A 24011-nucleotide genomic window follows, 5' to 3' on the forward strand; every position below is an offset into this window, starting at 1 on the left:
ATAAAGAACAATAGCAATGACTGACATGTTGCTCCTTCATGTTTTGAAACCATGTTTGAATGTGGAAACCTTCACAGACAGTTTAGAAAACCTTTTAAATGGATTAAATGAAAATAAAACGCTAATTATCTGTGGGGATTCTAGTATGGATCTATCAAAAATAAGTCCTAATGAACAATCTTCAGACTTTTTGGATGCATGTCAGTGTTCAGTAGAAGGCTGTATCCATTAATCACAAAACCAAGTAGAATTACTGCAACGTCAAATGATATTTTTATAAATGTAGTGGACAAAAATACAACCGGTGGAGAAAAGCAAATAAAGAATATTAAGATTTTAGTTGAAAAACAAACATTAAAACCACAAATAATACTCTAAAAAAAGTAATGGGAAATAAGACAGGATCTTTGGACCAAAATACTTCATAAGGAATCATAATGCAAAAAAAAAAAATATGGACAGATTCTCTCTGTGGTCCAATAATGAAAAAACCAAATATCAGTTGATAGAGATGGTATTAGGGGTGCATCGATTAATCATTGAATCAATTGATTTCTTTTCCTACGATCCAACCAGATCCATCTGTCTGAAGCAGAATCAAACTAACCATTAAAATATTGTTTCAAAATGAAATAAATCGATAATCAAATCAATCTTAGTAAATATTATTTGGATTGAGATACAGTAAGTTAATTTTAGCACAACGCAAAAAACCCCAAGTAGATCGCAGCGTGTAATGGCAGCAAAAAATGATGAAACAATCTTTACAGTCCAATGTGTGGAAACTTAGACTGTCCAGACTCAACTAGATTTCCAGATGGAAAAGTATGATTCATCACTCCAGAGAAGGCGTCTCCACTGCTCTAGAGTCCTGTGGCGGCGTGCTTTACTTACTGCTTCCAGCACCTTGCTTGGATGCAGCTGCTCTGCCGTGGAAACTCGTTCCCGTGGAAGCTCTGTGCATTCTGTACTTGGGCTAATCTGAAGGTCACATGACGTTTGAAGCTGTGTAGCAATTGACTGTGCAGAAAGTCTGAGACCCCTTTGTTCTCTGTGCCTTAGGATCTGCTGACTCCTCTCTCCATCATGGAGCTACCACTTGGTGGCTAAGTTGTTGTTCCCAAACTCAAATTCTTTCACAAATGGTTTTCATAAACAGTCTGCATGCCTGAGTTTATACACCTTTGGCCAGGCCAAGTGATTAGAACACCTGATTCTGATCATTTGGATGGGTGACAGAATACTTTTGGTAATGTAGTTCATGTAGTGCACTAAATATGTTAATGTGGGACTCTTCATAGAAGAAACAAACAGAAAAAAAACCTGTATATCTCACTTTTTACTTTACTGATGGGGACCACGGATGTAGAGTAAGCCTCCCCCCACTTCCCGTCATCCATTTGTTTACATTCTCTCCTGCTAGCTTACTGCCCCTCACAACCCCACTAACATTAACAGTGCGACAGAAAAGCTGAGCAACATTGGAGCTATCCAGCCGTATAGTTTAGAATCAGATGCCAGCTCAGACTAAGAAAACAAAGACACCCACGCAACTTTAGGTTGGGGTGTGAGGGGCTATAAATAACAGCGTGCTTAGCAGCAAAAAACTTAGAGTCAGGGCCCCTCCACGCCAACAGTCCCACCCATTTGGGTGAATTTGTAATAACAGGACATGGCTAACAGACTGCCATTCTGCAGAAACGGTCCTAGATTCAACTGGGCTCTGATGCTTTTTTTTTGTGGCTACAAATAGCATCATAACAGCCCACTGGGAAACATTTACAAAAGATAGTTGAAGTGGGTCTTTAAGGAAATCCAGCAAATTGAGGGAATTCACCATTACATCTAAAACCAGATTTCCGCTTTTTTTTTTTTAATTGATTTCTTAATTTTGCACTAAAAAAAGACAAGAGTTCCTTTTTCTTTTCAACAAGACGTACAAGACGAAGCACACATGACTTTATTTAAAGACCATTTCAACAAACAATATTCTTAAACAAATAGTAAAAAAATAAAACAATGACAGACATGAAAATAGGGACCAGTTAGAAGCTTCAGTTCTGACATCGCAGCGGCAGCTTGGATTTCTGAGGAGTAGAGGGAGCATCGTTCTCAAAGACTTTTGACTTGCCTGGAATCTTCACCTTCTTTCCTTTTTTCTGCTGGAATGTGTGCAAAATAATCATTTTAAAATTATTAAAAAGATTTAAAAGCCTTATGTGATGGATCCACTTTAAGCGGTTTCAACTGCGGCTCACCTTGAAGAACGGGACACGTTTGCTCTCATTGAAGACCAGGTTCTCGTCAAAGGACGGCTCTGTGGCCAAACTTTCCTCCTGCACACAAAAGATAGGAATACGAGTTGGAAACAGGAGATTCTGCTAACTTAGGAAGCCAGAAGAGCGTGCACGTACATGCTCAGACTCGTTCGATTTTTCTTCCTCTTCTGTTTCCACCTCCTGCAGCTCCTCCTCCTCCAGCTCCATGGCAACCTGCAGCTTCTCCTGCTGTTTCCTCAGACTTTCCAGCAGCTCGCGGCGGCTCACAGACTTGCCGAGTTGTCGGGGGTAGAGGAACTCCCGGCGCTGAGGCGTTTTACCTGGAGACCACATCAGGACGAGTTTGAAAACAGAATATTAAGCAGCGACTGAAATGTCAGGGTTAAAGGTCTGACCGGTGGGAACGTCCTGCTGCAGCTCCTCCTGCAGGAAGCTGCTGACCAGATGCTGGCTCCTGCTGATGTTCTCCTGCAGCTCCTCCTGCTGCTTGTCCAGGACGCTCCAGTCCACAGAGTTCTGCTTCTGCACGGCTACGAGGGCTTGCTTCATGTCCTCCCGCCGCTCAGACAGATGCTCCTCATTGGTCCTGAGCTGCTGGGAGCAGAACGTCTGAACACTCTGCAACAAGCAAAGAGACAGAATTGAGTTATTGCTGAAACACAAACGGGATCTTGGAAGCCAACATTTCCATGTTTCCTTGAACAGTCTGTACCTGCTGCAGGGCCTGAGCTTCAGTGGAGATGGACCCCATCACGGCCAGCAGCTCCTGGTTCTGGTGGTCTGCATGCTGCCCGGCTCTGAGGCTCCACTGGACGTCCCGCTCCACCAGACCTGCAGTCACAGCAACACTGATGTCAACCCTGAACTCCTCAGGAGGCGGGACGTCCTTCTAGAAACACCTGCTCCACCCAGACATCATTTTGAAGAACAGTCTGTTCCAGCAGGACATGGCTTCAAATTTTAACAAAAATTTAGAACCCGGTTGAATCAGCTTGTACATCTGAAGATTGCAAAAAAGTGGTACCTGACACGGAGCTGTGCAGGTCGGAGCAGTAGCCGTCCATCTCCGTCAGAAACTGCAGGTTCTCCTCGGCGGTCAGACGCAGAGAGGAGGCGATGGAGGAGGAGGAGGAGTGGAGGACTTGGGCCTGTCCTGAAAGCTGATCCTCTACAGAGCTGCAGCCGCTGCAGATCAGAGAACCCCGACGTTACAGACGTTCAGACAGCAGAGGAGAAATCCTCCAAACCTTCAAACTCACCTGCTGATGTTCTCCTGGAGCTGCAGCACTGGAGTCTGCAGAGCTCTGGAGGCCGAGTGCAGCTGGGTCAAGTCCTGCTGGGCCTGCATGGACAGCAGGGTGAGCTGGTCCTGCAGACACTGGATGGTGTCCTTCATGCTCTGAAAACACAGAAGGCTGCATCAGTGCTCCTCCTCCTCTGAGAGGTTGGATTTTGAGACTATGATCTAAGCGGGCTCCACACGGCGTCTTACCGCCTGCTGTCGCTCCTGCACTTGTTGGATCTCCTTCTCCAGCTTGTCGTGCTCGGCCTGCAGCGCTCCCAGACCCTGGACGGCCGTCTGCCGCAGACCCACCAGCTCCTGGACCAGACCGCCGAGGAACCCACCCACCTCCTTCATGGCCTCCACCTGGCAGGAAGAGGAGGAGTTCAGATGCAGCTTTTCAGTCAAAATAAACAAAGATGCTGGATGTGGACTCACCTGAGAGGCCAAAGCTCGCTGCGTCTCCACCGAGGATTTCAGAGAGTCACCGAGCTCTTTGACGGCTGTCAGCCCCATCAGAGTCCGGGTCATCAGGACGTCCTCCATGTCCTGCCGATGTTCCTCCTGAAGAGAGCAGATGCAGTTCAAGGCTGCATTTTCAACCAAATGTTCTTCACCCGTTCAGCAGTTTTTAAGTGGAAATGTCGTATTTCAATCTGTTCAATCTGTAACATTTTGCCGTTAAAAGAATAGACAAATGAAAACAAAGCGTCTTTCACAATTTTCACATTTACATTTGATGCAATATTTAACACTTTTGTAGGAGTTTAGGGTAGAAATTCACATTTCATGTGTCTTCTAACCTAAAACTATTTTTATTTAAACATCAATACAGGTTTTAACCTCCAGAATGATCTTTTCCAACCAAACGTGTGGCTTTGAGGTCAGGAGAGCGGCTCACCAGCAGCTGCAGCAGACTCTCTTTGTCCTGCAGACACAGCGCCTCATGCTGCTGCACCTTCTCCTGAAAGCGACCCACGCCCTCACTGACCAGCGATCTGACTCCACCCACAAACGACTCAATGGTGGTCACGGCGCCGTTCACTGCCGCCTCATTCTTGACAATCAAGCCATCTGGAAAAGTGCAGAGTTTCAGTGGTTTCCAAAATCCTCCACATTTTCTGCAGTAGAGTTCCACAGGTTTCTGAAATTTCAAATTTGTGACATTTTCAGCCCATCATTGCTGTGTTTTCAAATCTCTCCATAAGTACCAACATCACTACAATAACACGGTAAAATCATGGCTCCACAGTCACATGGTCCATGTTGCTTCAGAACAGAAGCTCAGGTGTCACAGACAGTCAGAGCCCCGTTTCTGGTTCTCTCACCGATGGCCTGAGAGCAGCTGCTCAGCATGCGGCTGTGTTTGGCTCGGTGCTCCTCAACGCAGAGCTGCATGGAGCTGAAGGCGCCGTCCATCTTCTGAGCGAAGCTCTGCTGCATCTGCAGGTTGTGCTGCTCCACCTGCAGGATAAGAGCAGACCATCAGTCTGGCCAAACAACGTCAATGCTGGATGAACAGACATGAATGGATCTTTATCTGAGCGGACAGCAGCAGCCAATGAACTGCAGAAAAGTACATGTGTTTAAAAAAGAAAATTAAAATACTACTTTTACACTAGTATCTTCGATCTCTCAATGTGTTTTCCTCCCACTGGTCTCTAGGTTTTTCTGCAACACTTAAAAATTAAATTGGTTAAACCTTTTAAATGTTTTTGTAAACTTTAGTGAAAAAAGTTTTGTATTTTTCCACACTATATGACACTCCTTCAATGAACGGTCTGTTTTTGAACAGGTCATATTTAAGGCACATTGAACGATAAGCTGCATTAAGTGAGACAAGATTCAGACAGAGTCTGACTGACAGACTTATTAACTGTGTTCATAGTAACTCTACAACTGGTTTGTAAAACGCTACTCGTTAGCCATGTTAGAGTATTCACAAGACCAGTAACTCCCAACCTGATTTGCACCATGTAAACCGACACACAACCCCATCAGAAAAAACATGGGGGCTTTTATGTGTCAACAATACAGACATCCAGTCTCTGTTATGAACTGGGATTCTGGTTTTCTTTGTTTAAATGTGCATTAAAAAAGACAAAAGTGTGTATTTGACCTCAGTTGCACAAAGCTTTTGTCAAAACCAAACATGTTTTCCAGCCTTGAAACCGTTTCAGTTCTTTGTTGAGAAACTTTCCGCCCCTGAATCCGTGGAGTGGAGTGTCTGACCTGTTTCTTCCTGTCCAGTTTGTCGTGCAGACCCGACACGTCGCTGGTGCTGGCATGAACTGTACTCAGGAGCTGGAGAACAGAAAACATTAAGCATCTGATGCTGTCATGTGGAGTTCCTTCAGGGAGGGGGGTTTGGAGGAAGGACCGGCTTTTGGGGTCTCTACCTGTCCGGCTGTGTTGTACAGAGCTTCCTGGACGGTGTTGAGCTCTGAGCTGATGAACTCCTCATGGACCAGCTTCTCCTTCGTCTGCTCCAAGGTTCTGCTAGTCTCCTCCAGCCTGGAAACCAAAAAAAAAATCTGTTTTTTAACTTATTCAAACCTCTGATCTGCCTCGCGTGAAAGCCAAAGGGGTCCTGGTACTCTACCTCTGCTGCTTCTCATCCAGATCCACGCTGAACTTCTCCAGGCGGGTTTTGCTATCCTCGAACAGCTCAGTCACCTGCAGGGCAGAGAACCACACCTGTCAGACTTGACGGAGATGAAAACAGTAACACATTCTCACATCAGCCGTCTTTGTGTTGGTAATAAACCTGAGTGAAATTTCTACAAGCATACATTTGGATCTTCAGCTGGAGACCACCTCCTCCTCCTCGTTTTATTTAATTACAAACCTTCAATAAAAACAAACCTAAAAATCTTTTTGTTATTTCTCAATAAAAGCTCTAGATCCATCTCTTATTGGTGATTTACTGCCATAGTTTTCATTCAAAGTCAGGATAAATCTGGATGTTGACTCTAGCCTGGTTGGGCGCTGCTACCTTCTTAAGCTCCTCCTCCATGACAGCGATCTTGTCCGTGTACTCGGTGATCTGCTCCTCGTGAGCTGTGATCTGTGACATCATGCTCCTGAAGGACAAAGCAGCTGCATCAAACCAACTCTGACCTGAAGACGGCTGGATGAAGAACAAACATCACCTCCAGACTCACTTTAACTGAGACTTTTCCTCCATAACGGAGAAAAAGAATAGAAATGTCCCAAATTGAAGGTTTATTGCATTACATTATCACAGCCTTATCAAGGAAATTCTGTACATTTGCAGCAAATAAAGTCCCTGCTAAAGCAATTAAAAAAATGTGTTGGTAAGATCAAGTAAATTCAAATCTGTCACTCACTCATAGTTTTCGGAGGACAAAAATACTCCATTTTTTTCTCTGGTGGCTGCCAGGTCTCGTTTCAGGCGCTCGATCTCCTCCGTGTATTCCTGACCGGAGAAAAAGTAAAGTTTTCTAGAAGAAGCAGGGAGTGTTTGTTTACGGTTCAACACGGAGAAAAATTATGGAGTCTGTCCTCAGAGTCAGATGCTTTTTAAAGAATCCCACATGTAACATCTGCTCTAAATTGCAGCAAAGTTTGGATGCCCCCCCCCTACCTTGATGAGTGTCCTCTTGGTGAGTTTCTGGTTGACCTCAGGTTTGTTCATGATGTTCTTGGCTCTGCTGGCATACTCCAGCGTGCTCAGCGTCTCCTACAGGCCGGACAAATACACATGTTTTAATAGGGCAGGAGGAATCCCTGAGGAACCATAAAGCAGTAAAACCACCTTTTATTGGTTTAAAATAGAGAAATTCAACGTTTATTGTTTTAAAAGCTATATGGTCGTCAGAGTCTGCATACATACTTCCAGATTGCTGGAGGAAGGAGAAACTGTGGCAATGATTGACGTTTTGGTTCGACCCCCCAGGGAATCCTGCAGAATTCTGGTTAGCTTAGACTCTCTGCAAAGAGAAAACACATTTTGAATAATAAACTTCCATTCAACAACTTTTATCAGCTAGGTATTAGTGAAAGGCCCATACAATCTCAATCACCACCATCTCAACCAACTTAGACCACGATTACGTAATCGTAAAGTATTTATCAGTTGTTTTAGTGTACTTCTTTGTTTTGCAGAAAAATACCGTAAATTCGTATATGGCTGCATGCGCTTATGTTTAAACACATTATTTGAACATGTATACATTCTGCACATCACCAACAAGCTCAGAGAGGGAAATAAACATACTGTTGCATGTTCACCTTACCAGTATTATAGCCTATTTATTACAACACACTAACAAACAGCCAAACAGCATGGATGTCACTTCTGCTCACAGCCACCTCAGTCATGGTGAAAAACTTTACACCCACGATTCCCCACTTCCCATGAGTCTTAGGGGCTGAAGGCGGGGTTAACCTCCAGGTCGCCACACTGTATTGTAGATTGAGGATGTGAATGTGCCAAAACCGCATGCGCAAGAAGTAGGAGGGAGGCTCTGGGGGTCTGAACGAGGAAGTGAACAACCGAAGGAAGATGAAAGAAGATGAGGAAAGAAAGAAAATAGAGTAATTGCAGGGAAGGTTCAAAACGTGATATTTACAAAGAAAGACGGTACACAGAAAGAGTTTTCAAAGTTTTAATAATATACCTGAGCTTTTCTTTCCAAACAGTGCCTGTGACACGGCAGTAACACGGCAGCAATATGGTAGTAACAGCTGGTTTAAAAAAAAAAAGCCTCTGCATGTGCTGTAAGTTTTCTTCCACAACAGTGACATACCGTAACACAGCACTAACAGGGCTGGTTTGAAAAACATGAACAGAAAAGTCACTGAGAGCTTTCTTCATCTTCCTCCTGTGCACTGAACCATGGAAGTCTATCTCCTCAGTGTCGGATTGGAATAGCGTCAGACATTCTTGGCCACACTCTCTCAGTCTCTCCTTCGTTGTCGCTGTCAGTGTCACTCTCATCCTGAGGCAGATTCCCTCCTGAGCTTGCGCTGTCCTCTCCATCACGCAGCAGACCGGCTTTTCCAAACCCGTTGGTGATGGTGGATTTTTTCACACCGCTTTTAACGATTGCTTTCAACTTGAAAGCTGCGTCATATTGTATTGGCGGTCATCTGGACGCTGGGTCTAATAGCTGCAAGGGATTGTGGGATATGGCTGAGCATGGATTTCTCTTTTTTTTGCACCATGACTAAGGGGACTAAGAGCAGAAATGACATTCGTGCTGTTTGGCTGCTTGTGGGTGTGTCAAAATGAATGGGATTGATGCAAGAAATGTGAGAATGCATTCAGCTTCTCTCATAGCCTCCTCCTACAACTATTCAGTCAGGAGGTACATGGTTCACAGATAATTTTCCATCGCTGTCAGTTCTGAGTCAGCTCAGATGACTGGCAGTTTAAACCGTCTGCTGTTCTTATTGAATTTCCTGTGATTATTTGTTTTGTCCTATCCATTTTCAAAGCGGAAATTTACAAAAAACTTGCATTCCCTTTGTCTCACTCTAACCCTGTCTGCTCTAGCACCTCTAGCGGCAGTTAGAAACAAATGCACAAATTAGCCGCATCTTTAAATAAGCTACAGGGTTGAAAACATGTGACAAAGTAGTGGTTTATAATCTGGAAAATACGGTATATTCTTTGTTCCAATCTGGTATAAATGATTCCAAACTGAGAAGAAACTCCAGGTTTGAAGACTCGGCAGGCGTCCTGAGAACAGCGTTTTTCCTGACCTGTATGGGATGTGAGGCCTTTTCTCCACCAACGCTGTGATCACTCTCCCCAAGGTCAGAAGAGACTGGTTGATGTTTCCTGCCTCGCGAGCCCGTTTGTCCACGGCTCCGGAGCGGCCGATGTTCTCGCTGCCGGCGAGATCCACCTGCAGAGGAGAGGACTGATGAACCTCCTTCTGAAAGACCTATTGATCATCTGCTTCCAGGAGGCCGTACCAGATTGAGTTTCCCGATCTTCACCAGCTCCTCTCCGTCTAGAGTGATCTCCTTCATGTGGATAGTGACCGAGAACACAGAGTGGGAGCGACTGCAGACATAAGTGTGTGTGTTAACAGCGAGTGCCATTATGACATTGACCTCAGACTGTGCGTTTCCTCTGGACGGGTACCTGGAGTAGGCGTTCATGAGCGTGGAGGCAGTCCTCCGCTTGGCCGATCCTCGCTCCAGGATGTGGTAGACTTCGTCTTTGTTGTGGACCGTCACTTCCTCCAGGCCTCTCACGACCACACCTCGCTGCATCACAAGCGAAGCACACGTCAACACAGAGAGTAGCTTCAGGGCCGCACTTCCCCTCGTCTCACGGCACACACCTTGTTGCGAGGATCATCAAACAACTGGAGACGCTCGGTGACATCCTCTGTGGGGCTGAGGAGGTCGAACAGCTCCTCGTTGTAGATCTCCAGGAGAGAGACTTTGACGGAGAACTCTGTGCCGTTTTCAGAGAGCTTCTCAAAAATCTGGTGGAGAGTTCGGGGGATGATGCCAGCCAGAGGATCCTAAACAAAACAAACCACAGAGTGACACACTGCTACCCTTTTTTTGGCCTGTAGATGAGCAAAGACTTAAGATCACTTTAAATTATTGCTCCATTTAGTGATTCTAACCTCCTCCCAGGTGAATTGCTCATCTTGACTTCTTTCTCCCTCCATGGTGAAGGTCTTTCCTGTTCCAGTCTGACCGTAGCTAAAAACAAAAATACTTTACTTTAGGAGAAAGATTAAAAAGGAAAAGAAAAATAAAACTGCAGCGGAGAGCAGCGGCAACTCACGCAAAAACGGTGCAGTTGTATCCCATGATGACCTCGTCCAGAATGGGACAAACCACGCTCCTGTAAACATCGATCTGTTTGGCAGCTGGTCCAAAGACCTAAAGAGGACAGCACAGAATCACCAAGATGGGAATTCAACACTTTAGGACCAAGGGGGAGATATTCACAGAACGTCACAGACATAACCACGGCAACTGCACCACTTTCAGGTCAGCAGAGCTGCTAAAAATTAAGATGCTAATCAAATTTACATAAACAAATTCTGCACCAACAGCCAAACTTTTACATTTCTTAAAAAGTGGCTTCATGATGAAGCGGCTGACTTGACCTCAAGACTAGGCCACCTGGATGAACGATAACCTTCACTGACAAACACAGCTGTAAAAGTCTCTTTCCCCATCCAGTCCCAAGCACAGCATTAAAATGTAATTTCCTCTTCACCAGCTTCCAGAAGTTCCCTGCAACAATGAAGGAACCAGGATGGGACTCACCATGTCAAACGTGTATGTTTTCCGTGCCGCCTTGTCATTCAGCCCCCCGGTCTTCACATTCACCTCCTTCCTGTTCTGATCGCAGTCGATCACGCCATACGACGACTTTCGCTCCACAGTGTTAAAAGGTCTGAGAATGTTTAAAAGGATGAGAGTGGAAACTTTTGAAGCAGACGCATCCTTTATAGGCTGCGGAAGATTCCCAACCCAAGAAAAAATTAGTCTGGAGCCACAAAAACAACTGAAAACCAGGACATATTAAAATCCCACTATGATTGCAAACAGCTTTTAAACACTGATGATGTTCACACTTTTAAAAAATTGTAATCAAGTTTTGAAGACCGTTTGAAGAAAAGAAAATGTAGATGTTAAGGGTTACAAGATGTTTAAGTCCCACTCTGATCATCTTTTGATTTGTTGTAAAAGCATTCCCAGTGGTCTTTTCATTACAATTATGTTGTTTTTAGTCTAATAAAACCTGTCGTTTTCTAGGACATGCAGAGCAGCAGTAGTTCATTAGAAAAGGTGACTCCAGGTTTAGGAAGCCACCATTAGCAGAGAAAGCCCGCCACCCCTTCCCATCATCCATCCGTTTACATGCTCTCCCACTAGCTTACAGCCCTTCAAAGCCCCAAGCTATCATTAGCGGTGCAACATTGGAGCAATATTGGAGATATCCAGGTGTACAGTTTAGATCCAGATTTCAGCTCAGATGAGGAAAATAAAGATAAACATGGATGTGTCAACGGGATGCATCAGAATGGAACAGGGAGTTTGTGGCCCACCTGGCGTATTTTTTACGTCACAAATGTGATCTTTTTCGGACAGAATATTTTCATCTGCTCCTGATTTATTCAAGTAAAGAAAAACCCAGAAAAAGTAGGCTTAATTTTCTTAAAGGGTGTCCATCAGGAAAAAAAAGAAGCTAAAAACAAAGAGTGGGTCTTAGAAAAACACAAATCAGATTTAGTTTTAAAACTAAAAGTACAACTGAAAACTTTAGAAAAATAGAAATTGATATAATACTGTATTCCAACTCTTATTTTACCACAGCTTTCAAATGCTGGCCTTTAACTAAAATAGTCTCAGATCTCGGAGGAAGACAGGTTAATAAATTGGTGACATTTTTGACGATCTGGATTATATTTGATACAACAAATTTTCTCATTTATTGAGCTTTAAACCTGGGAAAATATGACAAATATCTATTTTCATATTTGTATTAATATTTGGGCCATTTCATAAACAATGCAGGCTTGATTGATAAATAGTTCTCAGTTTGGATCCGGCATCTCAAATCTTTTGGTAGACATGTTTAAACTCACGACAGCTTCCATTACTGAATACACTCCTAAAAATAAAATAAAAGCATCCTCGATTACGTCACTGGACCTTAATTGATGATCAGCTGCTTGTCTGCAAAAACTACAAAAGCAGATTTCTTCTCACCTGCACCTGACGACCACCTGGATGTTTCTTCCCTTCTCATCCCGCTTGGCTCCGACCCCGCCGTTCGCAAACATGGCTGCAGAAAGACGAGCTCACCGGCAAACGCAGCCTGCAAACACAACCACCATTACTTAGAACCCGCACAGAACCCGAGCACGATTAGCCGAGCAGGGTGCTGCTGCTAGCATCAACGTAGACGACCACTAAAAAAAACGATCGTTAATATAAGCTAGCACAACTTACCGAATCACAGATCAAACTCTCTTTTAATGAAAGTTTCTATAATAAATACTCCAACAGTTTCCTTCGTAACAACTGTAAATGCCGCTTATTCCGCTCCTTCCAACAGAACAATTCAGGATAATTTCACTTCCTCTCGCGCTCTGAACGCTTGTAAAGAGAAGCATTCAAACAGCGGTTTTAAATTTCCTTCAGCCAATGCCGTGAGACTAACGGAAACGCAAGACATATGATTGGTATAGACCGACATGTGACGCAACCAACGCTGAGCATCATGGGAACTCTTGTGACAGAAGTTCTGATTGAATACCACTAGATGGCGACATTGTCCCCAAAATGAATGTTGATGTTTTTCTTTTTCCTTAATGTTTTTTTTTTCTGCAAATGTTTATAGCTTTCAATTGAGCTCTTCCGCCAGCGATTTCTTCAAGAAATCACAAGAATTACGTTAAGGAGAGAAATTTATTTGTGATGAAATATAGGGTAATTGATGTAAACAAACAACCATAGTGTTTCATTTGTCCTACTGGAGGTCATGTCGAGCATTTGAGTAAAGCTGGACATAACCACCTTTTGAAGAAGCTGGCCCCAGGGCACAGATACCTAAAGGCCCCGCCCCCCTCAGACAAAGGGGTCATACCCACATTACCATTCCTGAAATGCTCACACATAGAAAACAGTTATGCAACATATCTGCTCAACACTTTCTGAAAGTTCATTTTAGCCTCAAACTGATATGATTCCTGATTGTTTTTAAGCTTTTCTAACCTGATGTCTGAAGAAAAAGTGATCACACAGCTGTGGGACAAGATGCACTTTAAAAAATAAGAAACAACTATATTCCTAATATTTATGATATCTTTCTATCATAAATGTGTTTTTTCAGTAACTGGCAAAAAATTAAAAACACAACAGAAAAGGTGAATTGGGACACGTCATAACTGCCTCAAAGTTAGGACAAAAAAATGCCATAATATTATATTTCTATAATATTGTGCCATAATATAGAAATATAATATTATGCCATAATTTTATAATCATACTACTAATATACTACATAATTCTACAATCAACATTTTCAAAGATGATTTTAGCATTTGATGAGAAGAAACAGCTTAAGAGTTCATACAAAAATTCTATATGATTTACAAGAGCACATATTTAATGTAAAACTGTTCCCAGCGGTTTAATTCTGATTATGCTGTTTTTACACTACATAAAAAAAATAAAAAACTGTCACTTTTTCTGCAGAGCATCAGTAGTTCATCAGAAATTCAATTCTGAGTAGTGGGTGTGACTGTTGGTGTGGAATAAACCTCTGCTGATGCCCCATCATCCCTTTCTTTACATTTCTCCCACTAACTTACACCCGCTCACAGCCCCAAGCTAACAGTAGCGGAGCAACATAAACAGCGAGCAATCCTGGAGCTGTGCAGTTGCTATCAATGAGACTTTGGCCCACCCATTTCTGCTGCGCCACAACTGAGAGCTTCTTCAAATGCCGGATTTTTATTTATCTGCTCTGCATCTCACATAAATAGATTAAAGAAATACTCCTCCTATATGCCCTAAATCATTAGAAAAATGCTACAAGAACATGTTCAAAACACCATAAACTCAACCTTTTCTTGGAGCGGGTCTTCAAAAGAGTTTTTTCTTTATGATGTGTACAGAACTGTGTAAATTGTGTAAAGTGCCATGTTTAAGTGTCAACATGTCGCTTTAATTTGACAGATTATGCATGGGATGTACCACCGGACCATAACTGAAGTGGCCGATATCAAGAAGTCCTACCAATGGCTAGAAAGGGCTGGCCTGAAGGGACAGCACTGAGGCACTCATCCTGGCAGCTCAGAAAAAAGCCTTGAGCACCAGAGCAGTAGGCTACGTTCACACTGCAGGCTGAAACGACCCAATTCCAATTTTTTTGCCCCTATTCACCCTGTATCTGATCTTTTCATGACAGTCTGAACGACACAGGTCCGATCTTTTCAAATGTGACCCAGGCCACTTGGGTATGTGGTCCTGAATCTGATACGTATCCAATCTTTTGAAATGCGACCTCCGTCTGAACGGCCAGGCCACATGTATCCGACCCGTACGTCATTGACACACTACAAACATCATTATTCTGTGTTGAAGTAGGCGGGAACGAGAACATAAACAACCATGGTGGATGATGCGGCTGAGATCAGTCAGTGGAAGGGAAGTGAGGTCACCGGTTGGATTAATATTTGGGGTGACAGCTCTATTCAGGCCAAACTCAAGGGCTCTTATCGCAACCGGGCAGGTTTTGAAAGACTTTCCAGCGAAATGGCAGCAGACATGTCTCTTCTCGTGACAGAGTTAATTGAAGGCCCTCACAAACATAATCGAAGGTGGATCTGGTCATTCCAAAGTTACTGATGAATTCTGTATCAGTGAAGCCACTCACATCAGTATCCCACCACTCCTGGTTGCGACTCCGCACCCACACGTTTCTCTGTACCGACTTGGCTAACACTGCTCCACAAAACACCATGGCCAAAAACCTTGCTATACTCCTTTTTAATTTTCTTCTTAAAATGAGAAGATTGCAATTTTGCCGGCTTCTTTATGAAAATGAATTTAATAATGCAAAAAGAGCTTCGCTGTTGACAACAGTGTTGTTGACATCCATTGTTAGCGTTAGCTACTTCCGCAAACAACGCGTGACGTCCTTCACCATTGAGTACTCTTCTGCGCATGTGGGTCACTCCTGGGTCATTTCACGGTCACACAGGAGATCACAAAAGTTCACATTTAATTGGCAATGTGAACGGCCTTGCAAAAAAAATAGATTTTTTTCAAAAAATCGGAATTGAGCCCTGCAGTGTGAACGTAGACATAGAGCCTCAGATCTGCCACACCAGACAAGACCCAAGGTGTAGGCTGTGCAAAGAGGCGCCTGAAACAATCCAGCACATAACTGCAGGGTGTAAGATGCTGGCAGGTAAAGCATACATGGAGCGCCACAATCAAGTGGCTGGAATAATATACAGGAACATGTGTGCAGAATATGGACTGGAAACCCCAAGGTCAAAATGGGAAACACCTCCTAAGGTGGTAGAGAATGAGAGGGCAAAAATCCTGTGGGACTTCCAGATCCAGACTGATAGGATGATAATGACGAACCAACCAGACATTGTAGTGGTGGATAAAGAACAGAGGAAAGCCGTTGAGGTGGATGTGGCAGTGCCAAGTGATAGAAACATCAGGAAGAAGGAACATGAGAAACTGGAGAAATACCAGGGACTCAGAGAAGAACTGGAGAAAGCCTGGAAAGTGAAGGTGACAGTGGTGCCTGTGGTAATTGGAGCACTCGGGGCAGTAACCCCCAAGCTGGAGGAGTGGCTACAACAGATACCTGGAAAGACCTCAGACCTCTCAGTCCAGAAAAGCTCAGTGCTAGGAACAGCTAAGATACTACGCAGGACCCTCAAGCTCCCAGGCCTCTGGTAGAGGACCCGAGCTTGGAGGAGAAACCACCCGCGGAGGTTGAGAGGGGCGTTATTTTTATTCTTTAAATACATATATATTTTTAGCCTAAAATGCTATGTTTATATACTAATAATTCAAAAACAGCACAGTAAGAGTACGCAAATCTTTGTAAGGAGAAAGATTTGTTGTTTGTATCATAATTATTTTTGTAGAAATACATAATTGGAACAAATAATGCATTTTATTATGAAAACAGAAAGCTGCAGCAATCACGTTTCATGCTCTGCTGTGTACCGTGTTATGGGGTGACATGACATTTCTAAAGCGTGTATCATGTCAATAAAGTCCCGTACTTTACAGTGAGGATGATGATTCGCTGACAGTTTAAAAAAAATATTATTTTGGTTTTTTTTGGTCATTTATCTTTGAGGTAACGAGCACCCCTGGTCAAAACCATTGACTGTATCAGAGAACTCCACTGAGTGAATTCGACGTCACCCATAGAAAATGACTTACTTCCAACCAAATGAAGTCAATTCCGTTGCCATTTTTTTGTGACACAGATGCCGACATGTTGGAGTGAGATGCCAGTAAGCAGCAACCGGTCCAACTTGGTCTGAGTTTACATTTCTGCTCCAACCTCTCTCTCTAAACAGGAGTGAGCTTGGTGGAAGGCCACACCACTACCACTTGAAAGCGAGCTGAGGAATTTGTCAAACGTTTTGAACATTCAACGTGAGACCACATGTTTTTATTGAGGCATCTGATGGGTCAGTTTATAACTGGAATAACTTTCACTGCAGAAAAATAAATAAATTAGGATCCACAGCATGTTAAAAAAAATTATCAGAGCAAGAATGGTTATTCTGATAACTACATTGACTGAGTAATAGCTGTTTCTTTCTCTTTAGAAGCCTATGGTATTTTGGCTTCTTGGAACAAGCGAGTACTTCCTGTTTGAAACGCCAGGGATACAGTCAATCATCTAAATGCAACAAGACACGTGTCTACCTCTGAGGAAATCTAGCAAAAACCTTAAGGAAAGAAAATCATCCTTTTCTCTGTGATGTCACACTTTAGGACAGGACGAAATCCTCTGATCGATGCTTTTCCTGACTGGATTGTTGATGGAGATCCATACGTGTGCAGAAAAAAAACAGCTCCAATCTTCTCCTCTACAACATCTGAAGAGCTTTTGCTCCCATTATGAAGTCATTGCGATTTGGACGACTTTTTTGTACCGTTTCAAGTTTACCCAAGAGTTTGTTCATAATTAAAGAGTCAAATTAAGAAAAGGATTAAACAAAATAATTTCTACAGTTTCACACTCTTTTGGCGCTGTTGTTTATTTCTTATGGACCAAGTCTTAAGCAAAATCTAACTGCAGAGCAGAAAAATCCAGACAAACAAACAAAGAAGCTAAAAAGACAAAGGAGGCATTGAAGTCTAAAAGGAATCTCCTGCTGGTGGACTACAAAAAGAAAGATGGATACAGGTGATCTTCAGGGATGGACCCCCCCCTTAAAGGAAGATGAAGCTGAACTCCACTGGAATCTGGATAAGAAAAGGTTTGCTGATGACGACCTGGTGTTTCCGGACGATTGGAGTTCAGGTTTTCTTTACGGATCTGTGAAGGATCTCTGTGGAAATGCATCAAAATGTTCCACAATCTGGATTTCTTCAGCAAACACGGATTCAGACACTCGGACGCTGACTGGGAATTGTTTGTTCAGATTTATAGAATGGTGTTTGCGACGCCTCCATATCCCCCCCAGAAGCATCTCTGCGTTACAATCTGCTGTCCAGCAAAAATCCACTTCATTACCATGACAATTTTAACTGCGAGGGTGGACGGAAAGTGAGGTGGGAACAATCCTATCCCCCCTCCCAGTTCTCTGAGTCTTTTTGTGATTGGCAGCCCACTCGGACCCCGGGTGACGATGACCCTCTTCCGGGGGCGAGCCACAAATCCAGAGGAGCGGGTGACTTTGTGGTCCGACAGCGAGCCGAAACACATCCAAGAGCCTTTGGGATCCTGTCACCCTTCTGCTTCGTCCCTCATCCGGACCGTCCATCGTGTGGAGCGAGAGGAGGAGGCCCGGAGGACCAGCCCGACGAAAGGAAGCCTTCGGTGAGTTTCTCTTTTGTCGTGATGGCCTGCAGATCTGTGCGAGCTCAGCGCTGTGCTCACAGATCTCAGCAGATCAGCTGAATCATGGTCAGGATCTGAAGAACCACAAAGCTTTGGATCCTAAAGGTCTTTCCACAAGCCTGAAAGCTATTCTAGTTGACTTAATTTAATTTTTATTTGATAAAATGAGTTACTTTAGTGGTTTAATTGTGTTTTTTTTTTAGCGTTGGTGATTTTTAAAATTGTTTTTTTATTTATTTAATCTTTTTTGGAAGAAATGCACAAAATGTTTGAACCTCATCACTTTCCTGACAGCGAATTTAAAGAAAATATTTGTTTTTTATTTTTAAAAGTTGTTTAAATGTAATTTTTTTTGTCAGAAACATTAGTTTTCACAAAAAAAACAAGTCCCGCAATATCAATTTTAGCCCCTTTTTCAGTTTAAACTGAGCTTTCTAGGTGTTTAATTGCATTAAAAAGCAGAAACTTGAACACAAAACTGGCGTTATAACCTGATTGGGTTATAAAATTGTGTATTTAACTTATAGCACCTTTTTGCCACATCAAACACCCCTTGAAATTCCTGCTTTTGGTTTGATTTTGGTGTATATTAGTTGGTTTCTTTAGGCTTTCTGAGTGTAGAGTTAGTAGAACTGGGCTCAAAAATTAAACTTGTTTTCTTGTGTTTTTGAATGAAACGTTGGGAGTCGAGTTTGGATGTTCTGAAGTCTTTCAAACGGAAACACAAAGCTCATTATGTGTTGAGGTGAAGCCGACTCCTCCGGAGTTTTGCAGATCGTGTGGAAGCCTTTGGCTGCAGCTCATTGATGTGTCTGTCTATTATCTGGCACTCAGCAGTCGATACGTTTCCCATGAATATGCAGGCGTTCGAGTCCGCAGCTCCGGATACCAACTCATCGGCTGGAGGAGGAAGAGATGCCGACCAGAATGAGGAAGACTCACTTTAGGGATAATAGAGATTCACAGGAATCACTGATTTGATGGAACAAAACCTAATTTTGGCAGAAAATTATGATTCTGACTATCTTAATGTAAGAATCTGTGGCTATTTTCTGGTGATTCAGATAACAAACTATGACCAGGAAGTTGTTCATGAAAAATCTGGGCTGATAACGGAGCAAATGGGTGTTTAAAAGAGCTCTCCTTTTGTTCCTTCTGCCAAACCTTCAGAGGCGAGGTGTCGGTGTGGGGTCGCAGAGGTCACGGCTGCTGCTCGGCCTGCAGATGAGGCCCGCCCAAACCTCCAAGAGAAAAAAAAAAATCGGTTTTAAATTGTTTTGCTTTTGAAAAACGGGAAAGAAAAAAAAACTCAGTTAAGTGGCGCTGAGCAAAGACAATCTGAGCGTTCTTTCAGGACAAAGATCCATAATAACAAAAAACACACATGACAGATGATTAATCGGCACGGTGGGCTCTGCTGAGCTGCCGGACCCCCGGCTGACACCCCGAGTCGCCAAACACAAAACCAGAAACCCCCCAGAGCCCGGCGGCCTGGAGGAGCGTGGGCGAAGGGTGGAAGCAGGGCGCCGTCCCCACGGAGCAGCGCGAGAGCGAGGACGGGGAGGAAGGAGGACTCCGTGCCTCCGATTCGTGCAGAATCTCAAATAAATCAAGTTTGGAGCATAATTGTGCGTGTGGGAGTGTTGGCGTGCACGCGTCCTGCGCGTGTGTTTTGCTGAGCTGCTTGATTGCCGGGCATGTGTGAAGCAAAAACCCCCCATCTGCCACAAGGGTGGGCGGCTCGCCACACAGCAACAATGCACTGCAACATTTTTGTCGCTGTGGGCGTTGAAAAGGCTCGCAGGGCTGCGGCCCTCTTCCTCGCCGCGACCGCTCGCACAGGAGGACGCTCAGACCAAACATGCAACGGGATCCGAGCCAGGACAAGCCGCTGCAAACAGGAGGCCCCGTGCCGAACATCTCCAGAGGAACTCCATGAAGAAGGAACAGCAGGTCCAGCTCACATCCAGCTGAAGAACTCGATTCTGGTCACACAGAGACGTCACTCTAGTTCTAAACTCAGAATCATGATCCACAAAAAGGCTTCATTTTGGTTCAGCCCATGTTTGTTGAAAGCGTTGTTGATTTGGTTCAGGCCAAGAGAAAACCAACTAAAAAAGAACTATTTTATAATTATAATTATAACTATTATACTTGAAATGTAAACTTCAGTTTCTGATGATCTGTCGATTCCATCAGTGCCTATAAATTGTCTATTGTATTTATTAAGTTTAATTATTTAAAAAAACAGTCAACAAATAAGGGTGTCTCAGGCCCAGACGACACAAAAACCATCAAACCGAGCTAAATTTATTTAAGACATGATAATCCACTTCACTCCAGATCATTACATGAATACCTAATTGGATTTTAATAACTGCCTAAAAGTGACCAACATATTACACTGAAGGATTTTTGGTCAGTCCCACTGCGATGAAAATGGTGTTTTTGGTGTTTTATATAAAGACAATTAAGCTTAAAATTTTATTCGTGAGTATTTCTTTATTCAAATCCATGTATATCAGGAGCAGATCAAAAAATGTTTGAAACAGAGCACATTTATAGCGTAGAAAATACGCTGCAAGCTTCCTGCTCTGCTCTATTCTGATGCATCCACTTGTAGACAAATAGATCCATGAACGTCTTTGTTTTCCTTGTCTGAGCTGGAATCTGGATCTAAACTGTACGGATGGATAGCTCCAATATTGCTCTGCATTTTTGTTGCACCCCTAATGTTAGATTGGGGGTGTGGAGGCTGTAAGCTAGCAAGAGGGCATGTAAACAGGGATCGCTTAGTAATCAGCGTCAGGATGAGGACAGTCCCGTCCACAACTCAGAGGTCGATTTCTGATTTCTTTTTTTTATTTTGGATAAAACAGGCATAACAATAATTAAAAGACCACTGGGAATGCTTTGAAAACAGATCAAAAGATGATGGGAGAGGGCTTTAGGTTTTGGATTTTATGGAGAAAAATGACTTTTATTTGGTTGACTCAGTGACTCGAATGTCTACCAGAGCTTTGACTCTTAAAAAGGCTTTCATTTTCATCATAAAAATTGGTTAAGTTCAGACTCTGATCACAGCTTTAGATTTTTCACTAGTTTAATAGATTTATAACATCAGTTATGAAATATTATTATAAAGTATATTTTGTCATCTTAAACATTAATGGTCAATACACACACAAACACACACACACACTTAAAGTATTTAACATCACAAAAATTGATAAATAGATACTATATTTTTTATTGGGAAACCAATTAAACATATTCTCAATAAATAACTTTCAGACATTTTTTTGATCTCAACTAGTCAATTTGTGTTATTCTCCAAAAAAGTTGCAAGCAGCTTTATTTATTTATTTTTGGGTTTTGCATCTAAAATTGTTTTATTGAATATTTCTTAAAATAACAAGTCATTTTATTTTAGTTTAAGGTATTTCTACATGTGTCAAATCTATTTTTTTTTATTTGCATGTGCAATAATAAAAAAAGTAATCAATATACAAATCCGTGGCTAAATGTGCAGTTTACCATTGATTATTATTTTTAACATTCAGGAGAAGGGTCTGGGAGTGTTATAAAAGAGCATTTAAAATAGGTTAAAGTAAATTAAAGTTCATAACGTTCCTGATGCAAATAAAATGATTAATTAGCTAAATAACCACATAATAAAGAGTATTTACCTGGCATCTGGGAAGCTGTGGGAAGCTCGTGCTCTTTGCTAGCCGTGATGATGCTAACCCGCTGCAGTAGTGGGGGATTTCCAAGATGGCGGAAAAACGCGATTAACTGTTTTTCCTGGTTTATACAAATTCCTCCGTGTGGTACATTTAATAAAGCTGGCGCAATAACCGACAAATTATAATCTAGCTGTTTCATTTTGATATGTTTAATAAACTAAAACCATGTGCAGGGCCTACGTCACCGTAAAACAGCACGTGCACGGGGAGAGCGCTCCCCCTGCTGGTCAGAGGTGGTAGTCACATGATGGAGAAGTGTCAGTGAAAACAAGACAAAATAAATTCTAACGCCCCAGAAAATGTAATTTTTAAGGACAATCGGATAAAAGGCAAACGCCCTTTATTTATAAAAGCTTTCCAAATGTTCCTGGGCCTTTAAAACGATAATATAGCTAATAATTGTTTTGCAGTAACATCTAGTGTTTGTAATAACTGAGAGTTTCTCATGATGCATATAAACGCTTTGCTGAATTGTTTCATTGCAGACTTGTTTTGTCAGGTCCAAAGTTTGGTCAGAGCACTAGCAGAACCTCCGTTAAGGACAGAAATTGGCATTTGTTTGGATCATTGTTTTGCCAAATGTTCTAGAGCTACAGCTGAAGAAAAGAAAGGGAACTGAATTTTGGAATTCATGTTTCCATCTGTTAAACTCTAAAGCAGCATGCATGTGAACTACAAAGATGTTTGTTTGTTTTTTGTTTTAAGTTGTGTGTTAGTTTAAGTCCAGATGTTTGTGGACGTACAGCTTCCAGCAAGTTCAATCTCTATCCCATTAGATATCAATCCAATAGTTTTGGTAAAAATCCAGATGTTTCTTTGTTTGTTTGTTTTTTGTTTTTTTATCAGCAGTGTCTTTTTCCTTGAACACTTCCATGGAATCAGTTTTATCAAAAAGTCTGCTTCTGATTGTGGAGCGCTGAAATTTTTCCCATCTCCTTCTGCTTCTTTGATGACTTCCTACATCTCCATGTTCTGTTCTTGGACTCTTTTTGGTCATTCAGTCATACCTGGAAATGTATTCCTGCTGCCTTCGCCATAAAGGATAGTTTCAGAAACTGAAGCAATATCTCTGTGACTCCTGTTTCCCATCTGCTCTTGAGCCTCTCCTGACGGTAGTGTGAGAATCTGTTGATCAAACATTTTGAATGTTTAACATGAGACCACATACTTTTATTGAGACATCTGATTAGTCAGTTTATAACTTGAATAACTAACAGAAAAAATGCCATTAAGAGCAATAAGGATTATTCTGACCAACAGAATGACTGAGTAACAGCCTGTTATTTCTCTATAGAAGTCTGTGGGATTTTGGCTTCTTGGAGCCAGCAGGTATGTATCTTGCTTGGAACATTTGGGGGAGGAGTCACTCAGTCTATAGTTTTCTTATACAGTCAATGGGATTTCTTGAGTTCAAGCCAGAAGTCCACACAGAAACTCGTGACACAGCTCTATGACATCCGGATTGAAGCAATTTTAAAACTAAAGTAGTAGCAACCAGGTCAGTTCACCAAATTATCACCCAGTGTCTTGGTTAGTCTCCAAATATGCCTTTCTGGGCGTTTCCCCCAAAAACAAGCAGAGAAATAAGCAATTTCCTGCAAATCGTAGGGCGGTCGACCTCTGAATTGGAAGATTGGGCAAGACACTGACTGCCAGTGTTCAGAAGCGGAGCCGCCATCAGTGTGTGAACGTGTGTGTAAATGGGTGAATGCGTTTGTGACTGTAAAGCGCTTGGGCCTTTGAGGAAGGTAGAAAGCGCAAACAAGTATACGCCATTTACCAATTGGAGGATCCGCAAAGTCATGTCCAGCTAAAATTGGAATGACCACTGATTTAACCCTTTAACACAGTGTTGACAGTTTCAATTACTGTAACTCTTCAGCAACTGTTTATGCAATTACTGTAATTCCAGCAGATTCTGAAGAGACATGAAGCAGCTTTGTGCAGATATGCAAGACTTAGTAGTAATGTGTTCATTGCCTAAAGACTCACTCTGATCGTCTTTTGATCTGTTTTAAAAGCAGCGGTATATTAATTATGACCATGCTGTTTTTAGCCAACATTAAAAAAAAGTGATTTTCTTGGACATAGTTTCTGCAGAGCGGCAGGAGTTCATTAGAAATTCACCTCTGAGT

The 24011-nt window shown here is 42.5% G+C and overlaps 1 protein-coding gene across 5 annotated transcripts; it reads right to left on the bottom strand.

Annotated features, from left to right (window-relative positions):
* Window positions 1-1917: 1917 nt before the first annotated feature.
* Window positions 1918-22129, bottom strand: kif11 (kinesin family member 11). 5 transcript variants are annotated; one of them, XM_078931746.1, is made up of 28 exons: window positions 21820-22105; window positions 19295-19371; window positions 12280-12388; window positions 10831-10960; window positions 10340-10437; window positions 10176-10254; window positions 9882-10067; window positions 9680-9804; window positions 9508-9598; window positions 9292-9437; window positions 7418-7514; window positions 7169-7264; window positions 6912-7000; window positions 6557-6644; window positions 6164-6237; window positions 5961-6075; window positions 5794-5865; window positions 4890-5025; window positions 4463-4635; window positions 4000-4125; window positions 3772-3927; window positions 3539-3678; window positions 3304-3464; window positions 2992-3110; window positions 2675-2897; window positions 2415-2599; window positions 2259-2336; window positions 1918-2159 (listed from the first exon to the last, which is right to left on the bottom strand). In XM_078931746.1, exons 3-28 carry the CDS (start codon window positions 12351-12353, stop codon window positions 2055-2057), a joined length of 3162 nt encoding a protein of 1053 aa, XP_078787872.1. In that variant the 5' UTR covers window positions 12354-12388; window positions 19295-19371; window positions 21820-22105; the 3' UTR covers window positions 1918-2054. The 5 variants fall into 5 exon arrangements, with proteins under 5 accessions (XP_078787872.1, XP_023818934.1, XP_023818935.1 ...); XM_023963166.2 differs by having other exon boundaries at window positions 1918-2162; XM_023963167.2 differs by lacking the exon at window positions 19295-19371 and having other exon boundaries at window positions 1918-2162; window positions 21820-22129.
* Window positions 22130-24011: the final 1882 nt, after the last annotated feature.

The sequence above is a fragment of the Oryzias latipes genome, chromosome 15 (assembly GCF_053564925.1).
Source record: "Oryzias latipes strain Hd-rR chromosome 15, Olatipes_Hd-rR_3.1".
In the NCBI taxonomy this organism is placed as follows: domain Eukaryota; kingdom Metazoa; phylum Chordata; class Actinopteri; order Beloniformes; family Adrianichthyidae; genus Oryzias; species Oryzias latipes.